The 25,912-nt window shown below is 41.0% G+C and overlaps 1 protein-coding gene and 1 long non-coding RNA gene across 2 annotated transcripts; one reads left to right on the top strand and one right to left on the bottom strand.

Moving 5' to 3' along the window:
• Window positions 1–1,545: 1,545 nt before the first annotated feature.
• Window positions 1,546–25,649, bottom strand: CUNH11orf65 (chromosome unknown C11orf65 homolog). Its single transcript, XM_035443699.1, has 8 exons — window positions 25,569–25,649; window positions 21,510–21,602; window positions 19,929–19,982; window positions 11,213–11,413; window positions 8,987–9,117; window positions 8,105–8,275; window positions 5,652–5,707; window positions 1,546–1,772 (listed from the first exon to the last, which is right to left on the bottom strand). Exons 1-8 carry the CDS (start codon window positions 25,647–25,649, stop codon window positions 1,600–1,602), a joined length of 960 nt encoding a protein of 319 aa, XP_035299590.1. The 3' UTR covers window positions 1,546–1,599.
• LOC118238685 lies at window positions 3,057–7,891 on the top strand. The gene is made up of 2 exons (XR_004769617.1): window positions 3,057–4,573; window positions 6,488–7,891. It is a non-coding gene; the product is annotated as an uncharacterized LOC118238685 (long non-coding RNA).
• Window positions 25,650–25,912: the final 263 nt, after the last annotated feature.

Here is a 25,912-nt window from a genome sequence, read left to right as displayed (position 1 = left end):
GCCAGGAGGTGGTGGTACATGCCTTTAATCTCAGCACTCAGAAGTCAGAGGCAGGCTGATCTCTGAGTTCAAGGCCAGTTTGGTCTACAGAGTGAGTTACAGGATGGTTCAGGAGAAACCCTGTAAAACCTGATTTTTTATTTTATTTTATTTTTATTTTTTTTTTGGTAGAGTCAGTCCAATCATTTTGAAAATACCAGGAGGATTCTATAGAGAACTAGAAAATAAAAAAAATCCATATAGTACTACAAAACTGTAAATAGCCAACAACAGCAAAAAAAATTGGAAGGATTGCAGGACACTGGGTAACAATAACGAAAACTTAATAACCCCAGAAATAAAGACACACACCCCACCAGAAGTTTCAAAAATATACATTGTCCTAAGGACAGTCTCCTGATTTCCATTGGTGCTAGTAAACTGTATTTTAATGTAGAAGATTGAAATTTGACTCTGTGTCACACCCTCCACCAAAGTCAACTCAGAAATTTGTCAAGACCTAAATGTAAGATATAGAACTATTACAGGAAAATGGGAAACATAAGATTAGGTAATTCAAGTAATGATTTTCTTGATAGCATCCTTAATGCAACGAAAACAAAAATTGTCAGATGGGGAACACACCAACTAAAGTGTTCATGTGGAGCAACAAAATTGTAAGAATAAAGAGACAGCTTACAGATTTGGGATAAAAATACTTGTCAACTATTCATCTGTAAATCGTTAATATCAAGAGCCAGGCAGTGGTGGACACCTTTAATCCCAGCACTATAAGGAGCCAGAGGCAGGTGGATCTCTGAGTTCGAGACCAGCCTGGAGACAGAGAAATCCTGTCTCAAAATAATAATAATAAATACATAAGAAACTTTTACAAATGTTGAGTTGTCAAAACCACAAGATGACATCATACTCTTATCAAAAACCAAACAAAAGATTAATGTCAATAATACGGGGAAAGGAACCCCTTATATACTGGTGGAGGGAAAGTAAATTCAGCTAGCCATTTGGAGAGGAGTTGAGGTCACTCCAAAAAATTCAAAGCAAAACTACTATGTGATCCAGTAATGTTACTTCTGGTGTATATCTAAAGGAAACTAGTGTACAAAAGAAATCCATTTACTCCTACATTCACTGAAGCACCAGTCATCCAGAGGCCCCAAACTAAAGGAGATGGAAACATAGCTACCCTGATTTAGATGTTACACATTGTATACATGTTGCTTCCTCAGAAATGTGTAAATTGTTACCTGTGCATAATTTAAAAAGTACTTCAGTGGACAGTTCAGGAAAAAAAAATAAGCGAGAGCCATTTGGACATGGAGTATACTGTGAATGAGCTCTGCCCTGAGTAACTGTACGAAAAGCAAATTGTATTTGGAGTTTTTTAATAACTAAATATACTTTAAGTGTGTTTGTCAGACAACTACAGTTTATCAGAATACTAGGAAAAACTATACACTGTCCAGTGTAGTATTTCTATAATCTTCCTTAATTAGGACTAAATAATATATATACAAGTCATTGTAGTCAGAATACACAGTCTCTTGGCTTTAACTGAAAAATTGGCTTGAACGGCCATTGCTTAGAAAAGGAAGTCCTTTAGGGTTTCATTCCATACATGGAACTCGGTGTTAAGGGAGTGAAGTGATGTCTTACATAAGTATTTTCAAATTTCATATTTTCATTATCATCACTTGGTCCTTCCATTGGAGGCAATGACACATCTCCATAGTTGACATATAGGCTTCGCTGTATTTGTTTAAGCCTGGCATCTAAAGAGAAATTACAGGTGGTTAGAACAGTACCCTGCTCTGTAGTTCTTCCCTTCACACTTTGAGGACATGTCCTTATTGCTGTTTAACAGAAGCTCTCAATGCTCCAGTCTCTGTATTTGTTCTATTTTAACCACTGTTCATCTCTACATAGATCTCTGTATGGCCCAGGTTCTAGGTGTGACCTACTAAAAACTACCTGTGTAGTTTAGAGCAGTCATTAATGTTCTGTTAAGCCCAAGTCTTAATCTGTAAAATTTAAGATTGTGGTAGCACCTGCCTCATCATGTGTGTATAACCTCATGAAGGCCAGAGTATGTTGTGAGGTGACCTTCTCTATCACACTACCTTATTCTTGAGTCAGGATCTCTCACTGAACATGGAGCACTTCTCACTGGATATGGAGTAGAACATGTGTCCTCTCCCTCCCTAATGCTGATGTTACAGACACCCACAGGCTGTGTCTGGCCTTTCTTTTGCTATGGTCTTTAAGGGTGCACATTAAGTGGTCTTACCCACTAAGCCATTCCCCAGGCCCTGCCTGGATTTATGAGAATTAAATGAAATGGTCCATAATGTTTGGAATTGGGTGCTTTGTAATTAACTGTAGCCATTTCTTTATTCCCAAATGAACTATCTTTTTCCCCCTCTATGGATCTTCTCTGGATACCTAGCCCATCCCACCCAAACTGCTTTCGCACACATGCACACCCTGTCTCTTTGTGTTTGTTTTTTTGAGACAGGGTCTTTCTATTATGTAACCCCAGCTGTCCTGGGAACTTAATTTATTGATCAGTCTGGCCTTGAACGCCAAGATATGCCTGCCTCCCTTAAGTGCCTGGCTTTTCTAGCTTCTTGAAGGGTAGCACACATTCTCCCAGTGCCAACATCTTTCTTCAGTATTTAAGATAGTTTTCATTTACCCTTATTATATGTGATAGTTGGAAGGAACATATCTTTTTACCATAACCTTACAGAATTTAGTAATTTATAGTTTCCTTTTTTGCATCTGCCATTTATGTTCTTTTTTAAAAAAAGAAAAAACAATCTTATTTTACATACTAATCCCAGTTCCCCCTCCCTTCCTTCTGCTCCCCCCCAACCTTCTTCTCACCCCACCCCCCATCCACTCCTCAGAGAGGGTGAGGCCTCCCATGGGGAATTAACAAAGTCTGTCACTTGAGGCAGGAACAAGGCCCTCCCCCTATATCTAGGCTGAGCAAGGTATCCCTCCATATGGAATGGACTCAAAAAAGTCAATTCATATACTAAGGATAAATACTGGCTCCACTGTTAGTGACCCCACAAACTGCCCAAGCCACCCAACTGTCACCCACATTCAGAGGGCCTAGTTCGGTCTTTTGGAGGTTCCCCAGCTGTCTGGAGTCAGTGAGCTAGGTGGCCCCTTTCAGTGGCAGCTAAAATAAAAGGTGGAAAAGAAAGGCTTGTGTTGCCTGCTTGCTTTCACTTTAATGGCAAGCTCAATTGTGCTGTTGCTATGTTCTTTCACTGATAGCAAAATCAGCTTCTTCAGGTTTCTGACATGTCCTGAAGACCAGCAACTCTCCAGGCTCTCCAGGGACCCTCCCAGCTTTCAGTGCTGATGATGCCCCCACAGAATGAGCAGCCACAGGATTCTCATGATGTTCTGAGGTAGCCATTGTTGGCCTATTCAGATCACACCATATAATCCAATCTAATAGATCAGCATTAGCTCCATTAATTCCCAATGCAAAACTGCTTGATGTGTTTGAGGAACAGGCATGGAATCCAAAAACTGAAGACTATGAGTGACAACCAGAACATGTTCATGTAAGTACAGCCAGAGGCCATAGCCAACTGAGTTTATATGTGGAAAGCTGTGTATCCGAGGAACAGACTATATGATAGGGTTTCCGCTGTGAATTCTTAACCTGCTTCAGTTCAAATCCTAACACAGACTGACTGAGCAATTCATAGTGTCTCTCCTCAGAAAATGCAGATAATGGAACCTGTTTCATATTTGTTTGAAAAATCAAGTTGTTCATTATTCATTCTAGTTGGTAAGAGTTCATATTATCTGTTGTGTGTGTAATGGACTTGGGGAAATATCAGCATCGAAATCACATGTAGGATTTGAAATCACATGTTGGATTTGAGTGGTGGCAGTGAGCTGGAAGTAGGTGAGCAGCTAATGAAAATGATAGCTCATATTAATTATGGGGTAATATGTGTTGGGCAGCATCCTAAGCTCTGTTAAGTGTCAAGCACTACTCCAAGCTTTCTGTATGTGTCACAACAATCCATGAGCTAGGTTCTATTGTTATTCCTGTTTTACAAATGAAGGAACTGCACTATTTAACTTGCCCAAGCTCACATAGTCAGTAAACAGCAGAACCACAACAAAAACCCAGGCTCTACACTCTAACCTCTGCCTGACTGCTTCTCATATAAGGTAGCAGAATTACACTCTAATCACAGGTGATCACAGTCTTTGGCTATTGTGCTGGTTGGTTTTGTCAACTTGACATAAATATAAACACGGGCAGAAAGACACTTACGGTCAGGTCAGCGCCACAGGTTAGATCTCTCACTACAGAGAATAGGCTACTACTGTCCTTTTTGATGCTCTGGAGAGCTCCAACAGGGAGCTCAGCTTGGTTTATTCACAGTGCAGCCCACCACTATGACAGCAAGCCACCTACAACCCTAAGCCTCAGCTTCCTTGTCTTTAACATCACAGGGCCAGATGGAGCCGGTTCCCTGCTGTCCTGTCTTGTTCTGCCTTGTTGGGAGCCAGATCCTGGGTTATAGTCTCTTTGGTAAGTAGTGGGATGGGGCCAGGAATAGTCTTGAGAGGAGGCTAGGGCTTCATGTGCAGGCTGTAGGGGCCCCAAGTCAAAGCAGTGGATGGCTGGTACACCTGTCCCTTCAGGCCAGCCTTGGCAAGAAGTGATCCAGAGCGTGAGCACCAGTTTATGAGAAATGCCTCTGTGAGACTGGCCTCTAAGCAAGCCTGAGCTATTGCTTTGACCAGTGATGGGATGATGGAGGGCTCACCTCTTGTGGGCATTGCCACCCCTGGGCAGGTGGCCCTGGGTGGTATAAGAAAGCAAGCTGAGAAGCCATGGAGAGCAAGCTAGTAAGTAGTAGCACCTCTTCATCAGTTCCTGCCCTGACTTCTTGAATGATTGACTGTAATGCGGGAGTTTAGGTGGAGTAGAAATAATCCTTTCCTCCACAAGTTGTTTGTGGTCCTGGTGTTTTATCACAGCATAGAAACCCTAAGATGTTAGACACATTGGTATTTCTGTGGTATAGTGATAGTCTTCAGTGTGCTATTACTGGAAAGACAATAGTGGCATAGAACTTAAAAAAATATTTCCAACATTTGGACATATTTTGCCAATCAGGTTTGATCACTGGAGATCATTACTGAAAAAAAAAAAAAAAAAAAAAAAAAACATGATCTATACAGCTTTAAAAATGTTTTATCCAGCCTTAAATAAAACAGAAAACCTATTTTCAAATGACAGCCCTACGTATAAAGATAGAAATGACCTGAGAGCGTCCTTTATATCCATGTGCGCACACACACACATTCTTCAGGATCATGAAAGGTTGGTACAGAAGTGAAGAACATCATTTAGACCCATACAGATTTTCCATAAAGTATTGCTAGAAGCCACCTACATTGGACTGGAGAGATGGCTTAGTGTTTAAGAGTACTGGCTGTTCTTCCAGAGGGCCCATGTTCAGTTCCCAGTGCCCATATGTTAGCTCAGAACTGTCTATAACTCAGTTCCAGGGGATATGATGTCCTCTTCTAGCCTCCATGGGCACTTCAGGCATGTGATACACTTACATGGAAGCAAAGCACACACACACACAATCACCTACCTTTTAAATTATCTGAAGAGTTGCTTGTAGCAGTTTCTTTCCAGTTAGCAATATACCTGCAACATACCATATGGTCATTAAATTGACTTATTACTAAATAATAAGTTAGTTAATTAACATATGCTTAATGGTGACATCTTCACTAGTCTCAATGGCTGATTTTCATGACTTTATCACCTCCTATCGGGTCACACATACTTGTAAGGCAATCTCCAGGACAAGGAGTTACAAGAGGCTAAAATGGAACCTGCTGGCCATAGTGGCGCATATCCTTAATTCTAGCACTCTGGAGACAGGTAGGCAGATCTCCGAGTTCCAGGACAGCCAGGGTGACATAATAAGACCTTGTCTCAAAATAAAATAATGGGGCCTTTTAAAAACAAATACATCTGTAAGTGTAATTATCCAGATTTTTAGAGGTCTTTCCAAGAAATTACTGACTTGCAAATTTTCGTGTAGGGAGAAATGCCACATTCTAAATTTTTCTCACAGAATGTGTCATTAAACCAGTTGTAAACGAAGATAACAGTAATGGAGACTGGACACCATAAAAGCCAGGGGAAGTAGCTGCTTATCCCTGCCTAGGACCTAGCTGCTGCAAAGCCTGATTCTGTAGCTATAGATAATTGTGTCTGTGGTAGAAGCACTACTAGTGTACTCCTAGTAGCCACTCACCTTGCCTTAAGTGTTTGTCAGGGTTCAGTGAAAACACTTTGCTTTTAATATATTTAACTGGAGTGAACTGAAAGAAGTACATTGTTTGGAAACATTTAAGCAAAAAATGTGGGTTTTCTGTTACTTTCACCATTTCAAAACAACGTATGTTCATCCCACAGATGTGACGACAAAGCTATCTCTGAAGTTTCCCTGATGTCACCTTTTGCTTCCCCTGTTCTCTTTTCTCATGTTCCGCCAATAACTGACACCTTGATTCTTCTGTCCCCTTTATCTCCCTCTTTCTAATGTCTTCCATTTCTTTATCACCCTTATAATTTTTCTCTGCCCGTGCAATATCCACATTTCTTATAGCTGAATGTATACTGAACATTTTAACAGCTTTGCTGAGAGGTGTAATTCATTGGGTCTATGATCCACTCATGTAAAGTGTATAGTTTGGAGGTGGTTAGTATATTCAGACTTGTGCATTCTTCACCACAATCAATTTTCAAACATTATCATTACACCCGGAGACACTCAACATCCCTTAGCTATGATCTCTCTGTAATCTCAGCTCCACAGTCTCAGGTGACCTCTACTAATACATGTTGTCTCAAAATTTATTTATTCTGTATATATCATATATAGGAATCATTTGTAATTAAGCTGCCATCACTTGACAATTTCATTGACATCATGGCACATACCAGAATTTCTCTGTTCTGTTGCTGAGTAATACTACATTGTGTGGACATACTTAGTTTTACTTCCTAATCATCAGCTGATGGACATTGAGGTTACTTCTAATTTTTTCCTCATTGTAAAATGTTTCAGTGAACATTTGGGCTAGTTTTCATATGGACATATATTTTCATCTTTCTTTTTACAACTTTGGGGTGGAATTGCTGGATTATATAGCAACACTTGAGAAATTACCAGCCATTTCCCAGAGTGGCGGAACTACTGCACATTCCTTCCAACCATGTATAAAGGATCCATTCTCAGCACTCTTGCTATCACTTGTTACTAGCCATGCTGGTCATTTGAAGTACGCCACACAAAATTTTTAAAATACCTTTGAATAGCCATTTATGTTACTGATGCAGTTTCCTAATATCTAAAAAGGAGTAGACCGTATAGGTTGAACCTATTTCTTTACATAATTAACATAAATTGTTTTAATATTGTTAGCATCCAGGAACACCTTGGCCCTGCCCCTTGGGGCACATGGCAAGTACCCTGGCTCTGTATGTAGGCGCAAAAGGTCCCTTTAAGAGACAAACTCCATCTACTCCCACTCTCTTGCTGTTCCTCTCAAGAGGCAGACAAGTCTTTGCAGTCCCCCTCCTCTTCCCCCGACCCCGTTCTTTCTGTCTCTCTCTTTCTCCCTTCACTTCTCCTCTCTCTTTCTCTCTTCACTTACTCTCCTCCCTTCCCCCAGTAAAACTTCCAAGTTTTGTCGTCATAGGTGCTTGTCCCTCACCTGCCATGGTTTGGATTCACCTGCCAAGGTCCAATCTCGTGCCCTATCACAACATATAAGAATATATAAATAAAATAAAGTTAATTCTTTGCATAATTAATCGTGGTCTTAGCCTTGTTTCTGAATCCCACAGTAAAACAGAGTTAGACAAAGCTGCTGTAATGTATTCTTCTGCCTTACTGTAATTTTCTCAAAACCAATTTTGTCTTTTCTGTTTAGACAAATAATACTATTTTTGAAGGTTAAGTTCATAACCCCAAAGCTCAACCTGGGAACGGGAAATTTGTCACCCTGTGAATGCCTCTGTACTTACTCATCAAAGTTGAGTGTATTTGTCCAGTTCAGCACTTCATCTACTTCCCATTCCATCACAGAATCTACCCCTCCATCTTCAATACACCTTATTAGCCCTTTTGTTGCTTTGTGAATTAGGCTTAGAGTTTCATGATGTGTGGACTTGGCCTCCAGGTTTCCTAGGTAGTACCTAAATAAATAAAGGATAAAAGTGACACACATCCTTTGCAATAAGTGATTGGCCTATGGATGTCTTTGGGGTGTTGTCTTGATTGTTAGTTGATGGAGGAAGACCCAGCTTGCCTGGTCAGCTCCATTCCCTGGGCATGTGGTGCTGGACAGTATAAGAAAGCAAGGATTAGCTAGCACGCAGCATTATTCCATGGTTTCTGCTTCAAGTGGTGGATGACCTCCTGCCCTGACTTCCCTCAGTGATAGACTGTAACTTGCAAGCTGAAATAAAGCCTTCCCTCCCTTAAGTTGCTGTGGCCAGATCATCTTACAACAACAGCAGAGAATAAACCATGTTCTTCGCTTTTAAAAAACCAGCTGCGTGTGTGTGGGGGTCTGTTTCTCAGTCCTATGGTCTGTCCCAATCATCTCTGTGTGCCTTCATGCTGGGCACAATGTTTTGATTGCAGTTGCTTTGTAATTAAAAATTAAATAGGACAAGTTCTCCAACTTTTTTGGGGGGGGTTGGTTTTTTTGGAGACAGGGTTTTTCTGTGGCTTTGGAGGCTATCCTGGAACTAGCTCTGTAGACCGGGCTGGCCTCAAACTCATAGAAATCTGCCAGCCTCTGCTTCCCGAGTGCTGGGATTAAAGGTATGTGCCACCAACGCCTTGTAACTTTTTTCAATAATACCACCTATTTCTTTTATAAGACCAAGTCATCAACTTACATTTGCCTCATCCATTCTATCTTTTTAATTTTTCTTTTCTTTTCCATATCTTGCTTTCTCTGCAGTTTAGAGAAATGAAATTCACTTTCCTTTGTGCTTTCCAACACTTCATTTTCAGTTGGTATCCAAAACTATGGCAGAGTGAAAATGAATATATACAGAATTAAAATACTGATCGAAGAACTCTGTAGACAAGAACTTTGTGTTGGTGGGAATGTACAAGAGAGGATAGGAAGAGAAGACAGGCCTTTTCAATGTAGTTCTCATTAAGTTATGGGCAACACAGTTTCAGAAGCACCTGTTACAGCAACATTGACAAACTACTTGTGTACTGAAGCATTCCTTCAGTACCTGGTGAAATGAATGAACAGTAAGCCTAATCATGTCTGTCTCATCTCACCCAAACATACCTAGCCCCTTCTAGTACTGCTGGCTTTTCATGACTAATCCTTGAAGACTATATCCACTCAAAAAGGAAGTGTTTCTACTATGTCCCAAACTATGGTGTCTTTGAATGACATGTCCTCCTAGCTGGGTGTTTGTTTTCCCAATTCCAATTTATCTTCTCTTCCCACAGTACAACTCTAGAAAATGTTTACTGTGTCTCCCAATAGTTTGCCCTGTTAACCACTTACCATGTCGAACTAAAGCATCCTGCCTACTTGACTGATCTCTAGGCACAGGCATCTTCTGTGAGAGAAGGAGCTGTACTTCTTACCACTGTGTCCTTAGAATCTGGAACTATGCCTAGCATATATGACAGGCATGTAATAACATATTGAATGAATGCATTCACACCTGGGTCATTTTGAATACCTCAAACATTTAAACATTTGATATATAAGTATACCACATCCTATAATCTGTGTATTGAGTATGTAGTTAGCAGGGAGAAAATAAAAAGTGGCCTAGTTTCAAACCTGACTACTAAAAATAAATGTAAGAGAAGTCTGCCCACCGCCTCATTGTGAACATGTATGTAATGGATAGTGGGGAGAGAGAAGTAGAACAGTTCATATTCTGTGGAGAGAGGTGGAACTGGAGACATGACAGCAGTACCAGTTGATGTGAGTGGCCAGCTGCCATCTGGCTCCAAGATGTCGTCTACCCCATGCTGCTGCCAAGGGCCATATTTGCACCCACTGTCCTGATGTGGATAGGATCTGTGTTGATGTCCCATGGGAACTGCCAAAGGCCATGCAGATATCTGTAGTTGGGGCTGCCACCTAAAACCATGTTGATGGAGAGCTGGCCCTGCAGAGGCCCAGGCTGACCAACTCTGCTACTACCCAGGCTCAGACCCAGGGCTTTGAGTTGGCCCACCCCAACATCTACCCCATCTCTGAGCTGCTGGAATGTGTGAAGGGGCTAGTCCTGTGGAACTACAGCCACAGGATCTCCATGACTGGGGCAACAGCAGGATATCCAAGAGGAGTCTTGGTGAGGGTCCAGTATTGATGGTATAGCAGAAGCCAGAGCCTTGAACCAGACCAACAACTCATTATAGGGAACACTGGCAAGTAAAGCTGTTTAGGCAAAAGGGTATACTACGTGACACACTGCAGCTCCCAGTGCCACTACAACGGGTGAATATATGATAGACAGGAAGATAGAGGAGTGCAGTGCATGTACAAGGTAGAACTGGAGATGAGACAGCTGTGGTGGGTGTGAGAGGAGGCTGTTGTTGATAGAGGCAGGTTGTTGCCAAGAGGTGTCAGCAAAACGTTGGTTTTGTTTTTTAATTTTACTTTTTTGTTTTCTTTGGGAGGTTTATAAGGATGGGGGGCAGATACAGAAGCACTGGGAAATGAGTGGGATTAGGGTACATGATGTGAAATTCCCAGAAAAACAATAAAAAAATTATTATGTTGGAAAAAATAAATGTAAGAGAGCCAACAAGATGGCTCTGTACAAAAACAACAGTCAAACCTGATGAACTGGGTATGAAGGAGAGAGGGAGAGAACCAACTCTACAAGTTGTCTACATGCCTGGAGCACATAATCATCCATGCTTGTACACACATCACTTGTACACACACACAATAATAATTCAAATAATTCTAAGGATAACAACTTAATCATATTTAACAGCCCCAGAATACCTAAGTTAAGCAAATTTTTTCAATTAAATTACGATTACTATTTTTAAAATTCAAGATTAATTTTCAAAAATGACTCATTAATAAATATATAAAATAAAAATTACTACTATTTCCATTTTCTTACTCTATGGGAAACAGGCCTCCAGCCATTGTTTTCTACACGGCGGTACCAGCCACTGTGGTCCTCTACCTGAGGTGGATCATCTTTATTATGAGATGTGTACTTTGCTGGAAGCCTTGTATAATCTCTAGGGCTGTTAGCACACAGATCTTCAATATGCCTGTGAGTAAAAATCTTATAGTATATCTCTGGTGGAAATTTAACCTGTAGAAGGGAAAGTTCAAAGCATCATTGTAATGCAGTAGCAGAAATGGGTTACATTTTAAAGCTTCTTTTAAACTTCATGTAAGTGGGCTTTAAAACTACCAAAGAAGGACTCCGGCCAGGGAATCCGGCAGGCCAACCGCAGCTCTTCACTTCTCCCTCTGCTCTTCCAAATCCAACCCCCCAAACGCACCCCTAGCTTTGTAGCTGACCACCTGCCGGGGCCTCCTTCCCCCTCCACCTTCTACTGCCCCATCTCCAGTGGATCACGCATGGAACACATCTATCTCTTCCTAGCTTCCCTCCCCCAACTCATTGCTTTACCCCAGCCGCTAACTCCAGCAGGCACTCCCTGGGAACACACAGACAACTGCAGATCTTCCCCTCCCCCACTGTTCCTCCAAGTCCAACGACCCATTCTCATCCCCAACTGTATCAGGCCTTCTGCTGTGGCCTCTCCTCACTCTCCGCCCCCATTCTAAGGGACTAAGCAGATCCTGTGGAACATCCTGCTTCCCTCCCTCTTGTGGACCCCCTCAAAACCTCCCTCATAGCCCATCTCCACTGCATGTCAGCTCCCAGTACCTAGAAATGCATTTTATCTAAAACTCTCAGTGGCCATACTTATTAGGATCCCAGAAAAAAAAAAAAAAATTCCTATTAGGCAACACACAGCTTTTGGGGAAATGCTGACCACGCCTACTTGAGAGGAGCCTGCCTCCACCACAGCCGCCTGGGGGTTTCATTCCTCAGATCAGTCTCCCACCCCAAGCATGGTCTCTGCCTCACACCTCCGAGTCCATTCCGGCCGGGCCTAAGAACCTGCTCAGCACTCGCCATCGTTCTGCCCAACCGCAGTTTCTACCCCTCTACCCCGTGGATTCTGTGGCTTGGGAAAGAGACAAGCTGGGCCACGTGTGCCTTCCTCAGGTTTCTGGCTCCTCCCCTTCTGCGTTAGTCTTTGCAGCCACCATATGCACACAGCCACAACAGAAACCAAGAAACAAAACACCCACACAACAAAGACAAGACCGGATATCAGCATCTAGAATTACAATCTTCCCAGTCCCAGATGCCGAGATACCAGCATAAAAACATGGTAACAGCTAGAACAATATGTCTCCACTGTAGCCCAGCAGCCTCTCCCCCAGAGCAGGCCCCGAGAAATGCAACATAGCTGAAACACAAGAAAAGGATCTTAAAATAGCCATTAAGAATATAACAGAGGTCTTTAAAGGAGAAATGAATAAATCTCTTAATCTATGAAAACACAAACAGTGGAAAGAAATGAATAAAATAGTTCAAGACTTGACAGTAGAAATAGAATCAATAAAGAAAATCCAAATGGAGAGAAATCTGGAAATGAAAAATCTAGAAACTCGAACAGAAACCTAAGAGGTAAGCCTCACTAAGAGAATACAGAGACGGAAGAGAGGCACCTGAGGACATGATAGTGAAGGGACCTGCTCCCCTTTCGGCAGCCGTAACAGCCGAACACGTGCTTGCCATAAACTTGCCTTGGTCACTTAGAGGTCAGATGCCTGTCTCGTGACAAGGAACCCATCAGAAGTTAGTCACTAGACAGTCAGATGCCTGCCTTGTGACAAGGAACCAATCAGAAGTTAGCTGGTGGCGCTATGCTTTATGACTCTGGGTGTGCTTTACGGACAAGTGCACAGCAATGACCTAGAGAGCATAGCCACCACCCTGGGAGGGCCTATGGGCCATAACAACCAGTTGACCAATCAACACAGGGCAAGCCCTCCAAGCCTGGAGGCACACCAATCGTGAGCCTGTGCGTACCCCTAGACACTCCCCTTATGCTGTCCTATAAGATCTCTCGGAAGGCCCTAGGAGCTGTCTTTTGCTAGTCATTCGCCATGGCAGGTGGGTGAAAGACCCGAGCTAGCATGGGGTTAGTTCGTTAAATTACAATAAAGCCTCGTGCAGTTTGCAGCAAGCTCTCGAATCCGCCTGGTGATTAGGATGACCACAGTCGTGGCCTGGGACCCCGGATACCTGAGTTTTCCAGGGGTCTAACAATAGGAGAAATGGATAAGTCAATCAAAGAAAATGTTGAATCTAAAAAAAAAAAAAAAAAAAAAAAAGCATGGCACAAAACATCCAGGAATTCTAAAACGCTATGAAAAGTCCAAATCTAAGAATAATAGGAATAGAGAAAGGAAAAGAGACACAGTGTGGTCAAGGGCCCAGGAAATACTTTCAACAACCCCATAGAAGAAAATTTCTGAAACCTAAAGAAGGAGATGCCCACACCAAAGTATAAGAAGCATATAGAACACCAAATAGACTGGACTAGGAAAGAAAGCTACTCCCCAACCCCCCAGCACATAATGATCAAAATACTAAACATACAGAGCAAAGAATATTAAACACTGAAAGGGAAAAGATTAAGCAACATACAAAGGCAGACCTATTTAGAATAACCCCAGACTTCTCAATGGAGATTCTAAAAACCAGAATGGCCTGGACAGATGTTTTATAGACTCAAAGAGACCACAAATGCCAGCTCAGACAACATTCCCATCATAATAGATGGAAAAAAATAAGGTATTTCATGATAAAACCAACTTGAAGCAGCATCTATCTACCAATCTAACCCTACAGACAGTACTGGGAGGAAAATTCCAAACTAAAAGTGTTAAGCACACCCAAGGAAGCAAAGGGAATAACCCCAGACCAGTAAATCAAACCACGAACACACACACACACCATACACACACACACACACACACACATACCATACACACATACACAACAACAACCAAGTAACAGGAATCAGCAAACACTGCTTATTGATATCTCTCAACACCAATGGTCTCAATTCCTAAATAAAAAGACATAAACTAACAGAATAGTTGCAAAAACAGAACCATCTTTCTGCTGTATCCAAGAAATGCACCTGAACATCAAGAATAAACATCACTCAAGCTAAAGGGTTAGAAAAAGATATTCCATTTAAATGGGCCTAAGAAGCAAGCTGGTGTAACCATTTTAATATCTGACAAAATAGACTTCAAACTAAAACTAATTAGAGATAGGAAAGGATACTACATAGTCAAAGGAAAAATCCATCAAGAAGACACTAATTCTTAATATCTATACACCAAACACAAGGGTACCCAAGTTCATAAAAGAAACATCATTATAGCTTAAATTGCATATTGAAACACACACACTGATGGTGGAAGACTTCAACACCCATTTGCCAATAGGTCATCCAGACAAAAACTAAACAAAGAAAGCTGGAGCTAACTGGCATTATAAACCAAATGGACCTAACCTATTCATTTCATCCAAACACAGAAGAATATACCTTCTTAGCACCTCATAGAACTTTTTCCAAGATTGACTATATAAATATAGTTGTACACAAAGCAAGTCTCAGTAGATATAAAAAAAATTGATATAACTCCCTGCATCCTAACTGATCACCACAGATTAAAGCTGAGTATCAGGATTAACAGAAAGCATGCAAACTCACAGAAACCAAACAACTCACTATTAAATGAAAAAGGATCAAGGCAAAAATTAAGAAATATTAAAGACTTTCTAGAATTAAATGAAAATGAACACACAACATACCCAAACTTATGGGACATAATAAAAAAGTTCTAAGAAGCAAGTTCATAGCACTAAGTGCTTACATTAAAAAAAAAAAAAAATGGAGGGATCTCATTCTAGTAACTTAACAGCACACCTGAAAACTCTAAAATAAAAGAAAGGAAATCACATCCAAGAGAAGACAGTATGAAATAATGAAACTTGGGGATAAAATCAATAAAAATGAAAGAAAGATACAAAAAAAATCAATGAGACAAAGAGTTGGTTCTTTGTGAAAGTCATTAAGATTGACAAACTCGTATTCAAATTAATTGAAAGGTAGAGAGAGAATATCCAAATTAACAAAATTAGAAATGAAAAGGAAGGCATAACAGACCCCTAGGGGGTCCAGATGACCATAAGGACATACTTTAAAAACATGTACTCCACTAAATTGGAAAATCAAAAAGAAATGGATAATTTTCTTGGTATATACCACTTACTAAAGTTAAATCAAGATCAGATAAGCAATTTAAACAGACCTATGACGCCTAGTGAAAAAGAAGCAACAATGAAGTCTCCCAAACAAAGATGGTTTTAGTTCAGAATTCTATCAGACTTTTGAAGAATAGTTAATACCAATCCTCCTCAAATTATTCCACAAAACAGAAACAGAATGAATATTGTCCAATTAATTTTGCAAGGCCACAGTTATACCCAAACTACATAAAGACCAACAAAGAAATAAAATCACAGACCAATTTTCTTTATGAACATAGATGCAAAAATTCTCAATAAAATACCTGGAAACCAAATCCAAGAACACATAAAAAAGATCATCCACCATCATCCCAAAGATGCATGGATGCTTCAACATGTAAATTGATAAATGTAATCCATCATATAAACAAACTTAAAGACCTAAACACATGCCCAGGTAGTAGTGGTGCATGCCTTTAATCTCAGCACTCGGGAGGCAGAGGCAGATGGATCTCTGAGTTAGAGGCCAACCTGGTCTAGGACCAGGCTCCAAAAGCTGCACAGAGAAACCCTGTCTCAGAGAGAGAGAGAGAGAGAGAGAGAGAGAGAGAGAGAGAGAGAGAGAGAGAGAGAGAGAGAGAGAGAGAGAGAGAGCAAAACACATAATCATCTCATTAGATGCAGAAAAGGCCTTTTACAAAATACAACATCCCTTCATTGATGAAAGGCCTAGAGAAATTAGGGATACCGGGGTATACCTAAACACAATAAAGGCAATTTATAGTAAGCCTATAGCCAACATCAAATTAAATGGAGAGAAATTCAAAGCAATTCCATTACAATCAGGAACAAGACAAGCTTGTCCATTCTCTCCATACCTATTCAATATAGTACCTGAAGTCTTAGCTAGAGCAATATGACAACTGAAGGAGATCAAGGGGCTACAAATTAGAAAGGAAGAAGTTCTTTATTTGCAGATGATATGATAGTATACATAATTGACCCAAAAATTCCACTGGGAAACACTTTCAGTAAAGTAGCTAGATACAGCATTAACTAACAAAAATCAGGAGCCCACCTATATACAGATAACAAACAAATCAGGGAGGCACTTTTCACAGTAGCCTCAAATAATGCAAAATGTCTTGGGGCAATTCTAAGCAATTTATAACCATGTATGAAAAAGACATTAAAGAAAGAAATTGAGGAAGTTATCAGAAGATGGAAAGATCTCCCATGCTCATGGGTCAGTAGGATTAATATAATAAAAATGACCATCCTACCAAAAGCAATCTATAGATTCAAAATTCCAATACAGTTCTCCACAAATATTGAAAGAACAATTTTCAGCTTCATATTGACGAACTGCAGGAGGTATCACTATACTTGATTTCAATTGTACTACTGAGCTAAAGTAATTAAAACAGCATAGTATTGGCACACAAACAGACATGTTGATCAATGGAATCAAATTGAAGACTCAGACATACATCCACATGCCTATGAACACTTGATTTTTTAAAGATTTATTTATTTTATGTATACCAGTGCTCTATTTGCATGTACACCTGCACACCAGAAGAGGGCATCTGATCTCACTACAGATGGTTGTGAGCCACCACGTGGTTGCTGGGAATTGAACTCAGAACCTCTGGAAGAACAGCCAGTGCTCTTAACCACTGAGCCATTTCTCCAGTCCCCTGACCTTTTTTTAAACAAGCTAGAAAGACAGCATCTTCAACAAACAGTACTGGTCAAACTGGATGTCAGCATGTAGAAAAATGCAAATTGATCCATTCTTATCACCCTGCACAAAATGCAACCCAAATGGATCAGAGACCTCAACATAAAACCAGATACACTGAACCTGGTAGAGGAGAAAGTGGGGAGTATCCTTAAACTACTTGACAAGGGCTGGAGAGATGGCTAAGCAGTTAAGAACACTGACTGCTCTTCCAGAGGACCCAAGATCAATTCCCAGCACTCACATGGCAGCTCCCAAGTGTCTATAATTCCAAACATACATGCAGGCAAAATATCACTGCACATAAAATAAAAATAAATACAAAATTTATATATCAGCTATGAGAATGAGAAGGGAAGAAAAGGAAGGATGCAGTGATCATGAGGAAGCAGAAAGGTTGAGTCAGGTGTAGATTAGAAGAAAGGATATGATAGGTAGGGTTTTAGGTGGGGGGTGGTAGGAGAGGAAGGGAGGGAGAAGGGAACTGGGATTTTCATGTAATTCAATCTTATTTCTAATTCAAATAAAAAATAATAAAAATTTATATATCATTGGCACCAGATGAAAATAAAATACTTTCTGAACATAGATAGCACCAATAGCTCAGGCACTAAGATCAACAATTAATAAATAGCACTTCATGAAACTAAAAAGCAAGGACACCATCAATAGGAGAGAAAGCAGCAGCCTACAGAACAGTAAAAGATTTTTGCCAATTACACACCTGATAGAGGTCTAACATCCAAAATAAATAAAGAACTCAAAAAAAACTAGATATCAACAAAACACATAAACCAATTTAAAAAAAATGGGTATAGACATAAACAGAGAATTCTCAAAAGAAGAAACGCAATGGTTGAGAAACACTTAAATGTTCAACATCCTTAGCTACCAGGGAAATGCAAGTGAAAACTACTTTGAGATTTCACCTTACATCTGTTAGAAAGGCTAAGATTATTAAGACAAGGGACAGCTCATGTTGTTAAGGATGTAGAGCACGGGAAACACTTATCCATTGCTAGTGGGACTGCAAACTTGTACAGCCACTATAGAAATCAGTGTGGTGGTTCCTCAGAAAGTGGAAAGTGATCCATCCCAATATCCAGCTATACCATTCGTGGTCATATACCCAGGGATGCTTCATCCTGCTTCACTTACTCAACTATGACCGATGATGCTCTATTCATAGTAGCTAGAAGCTGGAAATAACTTTGATGCCCCTCAACAGAGGAATGGATAAAGAAAATGTGGTATATTTATACCATGGATTATTATTCAGCCATTAAAAAGATAGTAAAATCATGAAACTCACAGGTAAACGGATGGAACCGGGAAAAAAAAAATCACCCTGAGTAAGGTATCCCAAACCCAGAAATATGGTTTATATTTACTTATATGTTGATATTAGCTGTTAAGTCAACAACAACCAAGCTACAATCTTAGAACGATAGATGTTAGGTATAGAGTAAGGGACAAGGGATGACAGATCTTGTTAGGAAAAAGAAATAGAATAGATAGATATGGGTGGGGTAGGCTGAATGGGAGGATCGAGTGGGGAGGGAGATAAAAAAGGGGGATGAGGGAAGGAATATGGGGAGAGACAACTAAAATTGAAGGGTAGTATGGAAACAATATAGTGCAGGCACATTGAGTCATTGGCCAAAAGGGTCCTGTGGAGTCCCCAAACAACCTAAGATGTTGCCAAGACTATAGGTTGCTTTCCACAAGTTGACAGAATGGCCCCATTGCCAAAAACAGTATCCACACAACTGATTGGCTACGAAGAAGTCAAGCTGGTACCTACATAGAGCCTTCACCCCCAAGTTTAGCATCTATGGTACAGGAAAACATTCTGCACCAATTGTAGGAGTAACCAACCAATATCTTATTTTACTTAGGGTCCACTCCATGAGATGGAACCCATACCTGACACTGCTTGGGTAACAAAGAACTCGAGACTAGATAATCCAGGAACCAATGGTAAAGCCAAATACTGCCCCTCACCCCCCCACAATGAAATGACTTCTAATGTCATTCTACTAACTCATAAATCAGTGTTTCGTTCTACCATCATTAGAGAAGCTTCCTCCTTGCAGCAAATGTGAACAAATACAGAGACCCACAGCCAGGCATTATGCACTCGGCCCTAAATGAGATGTCTCCATCAAATCTCTCCCCTTATGGCTCAGGGAACTCTGTGGAAGGGGAAGTGGAGTTTAAGAGCCAGAGAAGAAGGAAGGCACCAAGAAAACAAAGCCCTTTAAATCAACATGAGCAAAGCTCACATGGACTCACAAAGACTGAGACGGCATGTGCAGGGCCTGAATGGGTCTGTACCAGGTCCTCTGCATATATATTATGGCTTTCAGTTCAGTGTTTTTATGGGTTACTGGGTGTGTTAATAAGTGGGTCTGTGACTCTTGTGCTTTCTCTTGGGCTCTTTTCCTTTTGTTTTTTTTCTTGTTTGTTTGTCCAATTCTAGTGTTCTGGTGTGTTAGTTTTTGTTTTATCATATCTTTTATCTTATCATATCATCCCTTAGAAGTCTGTTTGTTTTCTAATGAGACACAAAGTGGGGGTGGATCTGGATGAGAGGGGAGGTGAGAAGGAACTGGGAAGAGTAGAGGGAGGGGAAACTGCAATCAGGATATATTATGTGAGAAAAAAAATCCATTTTCAGTAAAAGGGGAAAACCAACCCACCAAATAAGGACTCCTGCATACTCACCCCACCCAGCCTGAATCGGACTTGAATGCCAGCAGCAGCATCGAGGAGCTCCGCCTATAAGAAAGCAGATGTCCCTTCAACATTTGTGAACAGCACCTTGCTACTTCTCATTCTGTCCATTAAAAGTAGTCGTTGATATTTACTATTTATAAAATAGGTCAGGCCAACAGGCTTCAAATAATTAGATTTAAGTCATAAAATATTTTATCTTTAATTATGATTATGTGTGTGGGGGGGGGCTACACATAAGAGCAGGTGCCTGTGGAAGCCAGAGGCATTGAATCCCACCGAAGCTGGAGTTACAGGTGGTTGTGAGCCTCTCTGGGTCCTCGGGCAGAGCAGTGTGAGCTTTAACTGCTGAGCTATTTCTCCAGCCCCGAAATTCATAAAATACTTTGAGAGGTAAGGACTTATGGACATCTCTTAGGATAACTGGAAAAATACTGTCAAAATTTCCTTCCTATGCAATATAAATACAAATCTTCAAATGAGTTGATGGTGCACACCTTTAATCCCAGCACTTGGGAGGCAGAGGCAGGTGGATCTCAGTGAGTTCGAGGCCAGCCTGGTCTACATAGTGAGTTCCAGGACAGCCAGGACTATATAGATGGAGAGATCCTGTCTCAAAAAGAAATCCTAGATGACTTATTATTTGTAAAACAGAAATTGTAAGTCCTCAAACATATGACTTATGTATAAAATATTACACCTTGTAAATAAACTAAAAAAAACAAAACAAAACAAAAACTGGTCCGCTCAAGCTCAACACTAGTTGTACCTTCCCTAACTAGCTTTTGTTAACTCAAAAAAGATTCAAATTTTATGTGTAATAAATCTTGTAAATGTAGTACCTTAAGCTGGGTGTTGGTGGCGCATGCCTTTAATCCCAGAACTTAGGATGCAGAGGCAGGTGGATCTCTGAGAATTGAAGGCCAGCCTGGTCTACAAAGCTGCACAGAGAAACACTGTCTCAAACAACAACAACAACAAATAGTGCCCTGCATCAAAAAGAAACAGGGAGGGGGCAGGAAGGGAGGAGACAACACGACTTGATCCCTTATCTGAAGACAGTTCACATCTATCTCCTTGATTATATTAGATTATATGGGAAAATATGTATTTTAGTTGGAAAATCTATTAATTTTTCCACAATAATTTTCTCCTGGCTGAAAACCTTTGTAAATTAAATACAAAGTACAAAATTCTGCATAAAAATTTTCATGTTTGGATGATGACATCATACATACATACATACATACATACATACATACATACATATTCACTAGAATTTGAACAAATTTTAAATGGTGTATGGATTTTTTACACATTTGTATATTCCATGGCATCTCTAAGTCATATAAAAATCATAAACACTTTCATTCAGCATTGTGGTCCTATGACCTCTCCCAGCTGGATATCCTCAAAAATCTTTTTTATCTTTAAGGATTAATGTTGTCAGCTTTTGAATTTTATACAAAACGTGCGCCACCAACACCCAGCTCCAATAAAAAGTTTTTAAGAAAGCAAACATGAGAGCATTGAACTGATAAGACAATGTGGTGTCAGGAAGAACAGCCTTACCTCTTTAGGATTAATGAACTTCACTATCTGACGTGGCTCCCCTTGTCTTCTTAAATCAATCAGACTTTTAAAGTGTTGGAATACAGCAACATTCTAAAGATTGGAACACATAATTTTATGGTTAAACTAGGTTCTCTACTTTTTTTTTTTCCGAGAGGGTTTCTCTGTGTAGCTTTGGAAGGCTATCCTGGCACTTGCTCTGGAGACCAGGCTGGCCTTGAACTCACATAGATCCGCCTGCCTCTGGCTCCTGAGTACTGGGATTAAAGGCATGTGCTGCCACTGCCTTGCTGGTTCTCTACTTTTTTAAAGAGTTTTAATTTTTTTATATTTATTTATTTGGGATGGGGTACTACAGTTCACATTTGGAGATCAGAGGACAACTTCTGGGAACTGGTTCCTCCTTTCCACCAGGTGCATCCCAGGGATAGAACTTACATCATTAGGCCAGGTAGCACTTGCCTTTACCTACTGGGCTATCTCACTAGCCCTGAATTTTCTATTTCTTATTACCTGTTCATATACCTGTACAGAAACATAGATCTGAATAGTCCTGCAGAAGCAGAGAAATGAGGCTTCAAACTGAAGCCCATTCAGGGAGAGCAAAAGCTCCTCACCTAAGTGGCTCTTCCCAGCTCTTTTTATGAGGCTGACAGCAAGCCTTCTTGAGGACATTATAAAAGAGAGGGTGGGAGAAGACAGGGATGGAGGGGCTGCTAGATATAGACCAGCACCCACTTCTTACTCCAAAAAGAACCAAGTTAACAGACATATCTGTATTATGAGGTACAGCACAGATAGAAAAACGTTTCCACAGTTTCCACCCCAGCTCCACACCTCTAGAAGGAAGCCCCACCCCACCCCCAGCTGCAGGAGAGTGTGAACAGGAAAGTCCCTGTAGACTCCTGTCAGCTTGGATGTCCACAGTCTTTGCTAGCAAAAAGCTTCATAGCTCTCCCAGGTTGGCTGTTTGCTCAGGTAAGCAACCATAACTCTGTGGCTATCCTTTGGACAAGGATTTCAGTGTCTCCAGGTGGGCATACAGGCTGCTATAGCTATTGGCATCTCAAGACATGTTCTGCTGTGTAAATTTGGAGGGTTCTAGGAGTCAGAAATCCCTGCACACCCCTCCCCTCCAGGGTTCCGTAGACACCCACGACACTGGTTTGGAGGGTAGCTACATTGCAAACCTAACCTGACCTTGTAAAGTCACTGTGACCTGTGCTAGTTGGATGCTCTGCATCAGAAAGGATGGACTTTTGACATGAACAGAAACACGGGGTACAGATCTTAAGAACCAGTAGACCTCAGCAGTTGCAGCACTCGAATTCTGAGGTCCAGAGTGGCAGCTGCTTGTGGACTTGCACTAGTGTCTAAACTAAAGCAGAGACCCTCGAAGTTCACTGGAACTTTAAGGAAATACTGTGGTCCCTGCTCCTGGCCCACTCACATGTGCTTGCTAAAGGGGCTCCAGCCCCTGCTGTGTCTCTGGGTCTATGTTACCACTGGGATGGCAAAGAGAAATACCTTGGCTCCAGCTATCCTATCCCTGTGTGCACTGCACTGAGGAAGTGGAGGGCCAGTCACGGTGCTTCAGGCTCCTCAGCATGACTGGAACTCCCACTGCAAGTCGGCTTTTGCAGAAGCAGAGTGTGGAGATAAACCAGCCGATAAGAGGCTGCTGTTCCCACTGTGGTGTAGCCACACCCTGAGCACCCATTCCTGTGTCACAGCTCCCTGAACCACTACAGTCCCCGTTCCTGTTGGCCCCCAGAGAACATTAATCTCTCTAGCAGTGTCTAGCAGGCTCTTCCTGGTATGCACTGTGCTCAAAGTCATCCTGTATAGTTAAAGAAACTATGAGGAGGATGCCATGGTGCTCAGTGGAAACAAAGCCAATGTCGAGCAGACCACTTGATAAGAAGGCTGCCCCATAAACGAATGGGGACACTTGGCCTACCAGGGGTGCAAATCTCAGTGTGGGAGCACAAAAGATGTCCTGCAAAAGAGACAGCAACCCATGGGCTCCAGAGACCCACAGGGCCAGTATGTAAAATAGTTGACAAGCATAAAATAATGTTCGTGGGGAAACAGTGAGAGCCATGAGGCGACAGACTGATAGCTAAGTGAAAATCTGTTTGAGAGTCCTCAAAGACAACTAGTATCATGAGAGCACATGGAAGCATAAACGTGACTAGAGCCAGCAAACAAAAGGAAAATGAAGAATAAGTAATCTTCATCAAGTAACAGTAAACCATCAACAAAATAAAATTACAAAGAATATTCAAGACAATTACAAGAAAAAAAGCAGGAGTCTTTACATATCATTAATAACAGTATAAGTAAACAGAATGAAAATACAAGATCAAACAGTATTCTGCCTGTAACTTGTAAGAACTTCCGTCAAGACACAAAGGGATTGGGGAAAGGGCAGGGAAAAGAGTAGATGTGATATTTAAAGTAAATGCTGAGAATCAATAGTTATGGGCTAGCACAGGTTTTATTTGCAAAATTTGATTAGTCTGATGGCGGTCTTGTGGACAGGAAGCAGCTTCTAACTTGACACAAAACACCAGGCACCGTGACTAAAGGGACCCAAGGACTTCGGGGTGCTCCCCTCTGGACCCTGGATTAGGCAGGACCACACCCAAGCATAAACCAAAAACAAAGAGATCCTGTATTAAGCAAGGCAAAGAGACAAGGTGGCTAAGTCTGAATTGGGCAGAAACAGCAGCAAATGGCTTTGCAAGTGTTAATTTTAAAAGGGAGAAGGGGAAGGTCTGAGTGAGAATGAGCTAGGACCTGTTGGCAAGTCTTGAGTGGGTATTTTAATTAGGACAGTCAAATTTTGATTGTTGGACCTTGATGTTTTGATAGTGGGACCTTGGTGATCAGTCTTAGGAATGAGTCGGGCATAACAAAGTGGCCAAATAAGGGAATAGACCTTTGTAGGCTAGCTTTAGGAATGTAATCTAATGGTTTAGAGAGAGAGAAAGAGTGAGAGAGAGAGAGAAAAGGGGAAAGGGCCAAACCTGCCTGAGCCACATTTGCCATGCTCAGGGCTGCTAGAGCCCTTCAGAGACAGAATTACTAGGATTATAGAAAGGAGTGAAGTCATCTTGCCTCTTGGCTGTCACCCAACCAGGTAAGCAAACATGGAAAATTACTTCTGAGGCCATTCTATCCATGTTAAGGGCACAATAAGTGAGCAATACATTAGCTCAGATAAAATAGGTCACTAAGCCATAAGATCCTCCACAGTACTCAATAAATATTAGAGGAGTAAATATACCCTCACCATTTCCTCCCAAGCATGACATGTGTCAAAGTCAAATGAACCCTTTCAGTGATACATTTATGGGTATTAGCTATTATCAAAGAGGCCGACCCCATTCAGAAACTTAATGGGAGCCAGAGGGATGGCTCCATAATAAAGTGCTTGCTGTGTAAACATGAGGACCTGGGTTTGATCTCCAGTACCCATGTTAAAATGCTGGATGTAGTGAGGCACTCATAACCCTGGCACGAGAAAGACAGAGCCGGGTGGGTAACTGAGGCTTGCTGGATAACCATTGTAGTCCACTTGGCAAACTACAGGCTAGTGAGGGTTCCTATCTCAAAAACTAGACAGCTCCTGAGGAACAACGTCTGAGGTTGATTTGTGGCTTCCACATGCATGCACACACAGATATGTCCACACATATCTATATACATGCACACAAAAATTGTTTAAACTAACAAGAATGTCAATGTTTGTAAACCTAATAAAATAATTTTAATTAATTTTTAAAATTTTTGTTTTGCAAGACTATGTTTCTGTGTAACGGTTCTGGGACTTTGTAGACTAGGCTGGCCTTGAACTCAGAGTCCACCTGTCTCTGCCTCCCAGGTTCTGGGATTAAAGGCATGTGCCACCACCACCCAGAAAGTTGTAACTTTTGAAACTGAAGTAAACTTCTAAGTTGAAGGGTAATACAAACCTGTATAAATACACAAAAGAACTACTGAACTGCACACACTTACATGTAATCTCTCAAGGGATCAGCTAAAAAAACTCACAAGAAAATTTTTCCAGGCTCTCTGAATGACCTTTGCAGCTCTCTCCTCCTCTGAAAATTCTTGGATCGATTCCCCAAGCATCTGGAAGTTCGAAAAGAAAAATAAGCAAAACGGCAACCTTGACATAACTGTAAATGCTCCACTATGAAGCTGTCTCTGGCACCCAATGGAAATTAAATAAAGTTGTCTCAAGGAAACAATGAAGTATTTAAATTATATTCTTAATATATTACACTTTGTTTTCTAACAAGTACCTTGCATAAGAGCTTTTTAAAAAGATCTACATTTGTGTGTGTGTGGTGGGGGGGGGGGTCCACAGGGGCCTGAAAGGGACATCATAGCTC

The sequence above is a fragment of the Cricetulus griseus genome, chromosome 4 (genome assembly GCF_003668045.3).
Source record: "Cricetulus griseus strain 17A/GY chromosome 4, alternate assembly CriGri-PICRH-1.0, whole genome shotgun sequence".
NCBI classification, from domain to species: domain Eukaryota; kingdom Metazoa; phylum Chordata; class Mammalia; order Rodentia; family Cricetidae; genus Cricetulus; species Cricetulus griseus.
Note: the sequence above shows the minus strand (reverse complement) of the source record. Positions and strands in the feature narration are given on the sequence as shown.

What these genes read in the sequence shown, in the direction of transcription:
- CUNH11orf65 (XM_035443699.1), bottom strand. Translation starts at nt 25,649, where the DNA reads ATGCTTGGGGAATCGATCCAAGAATTTTCAGAGGAGGAGAGAGCTGCA. An exon ending in GGAGGCCTGTTTCCCATAGA is followed by an intron (nt 9,118 to 11,212) that starts GTAAGAAAATGG and finishes ACTCTGCCATAG; the next exon opens with TTTTGGATACCAACTGAAAA. An exon ending in AATACACTCAACTTTGATGA is followed by an intron (nt 5,708 to 8,104) that starts GTAAGTACAGAG and finishes GGTATGTTGCAG; the next exon opens with GTATATTGCTAACTGGAAAG.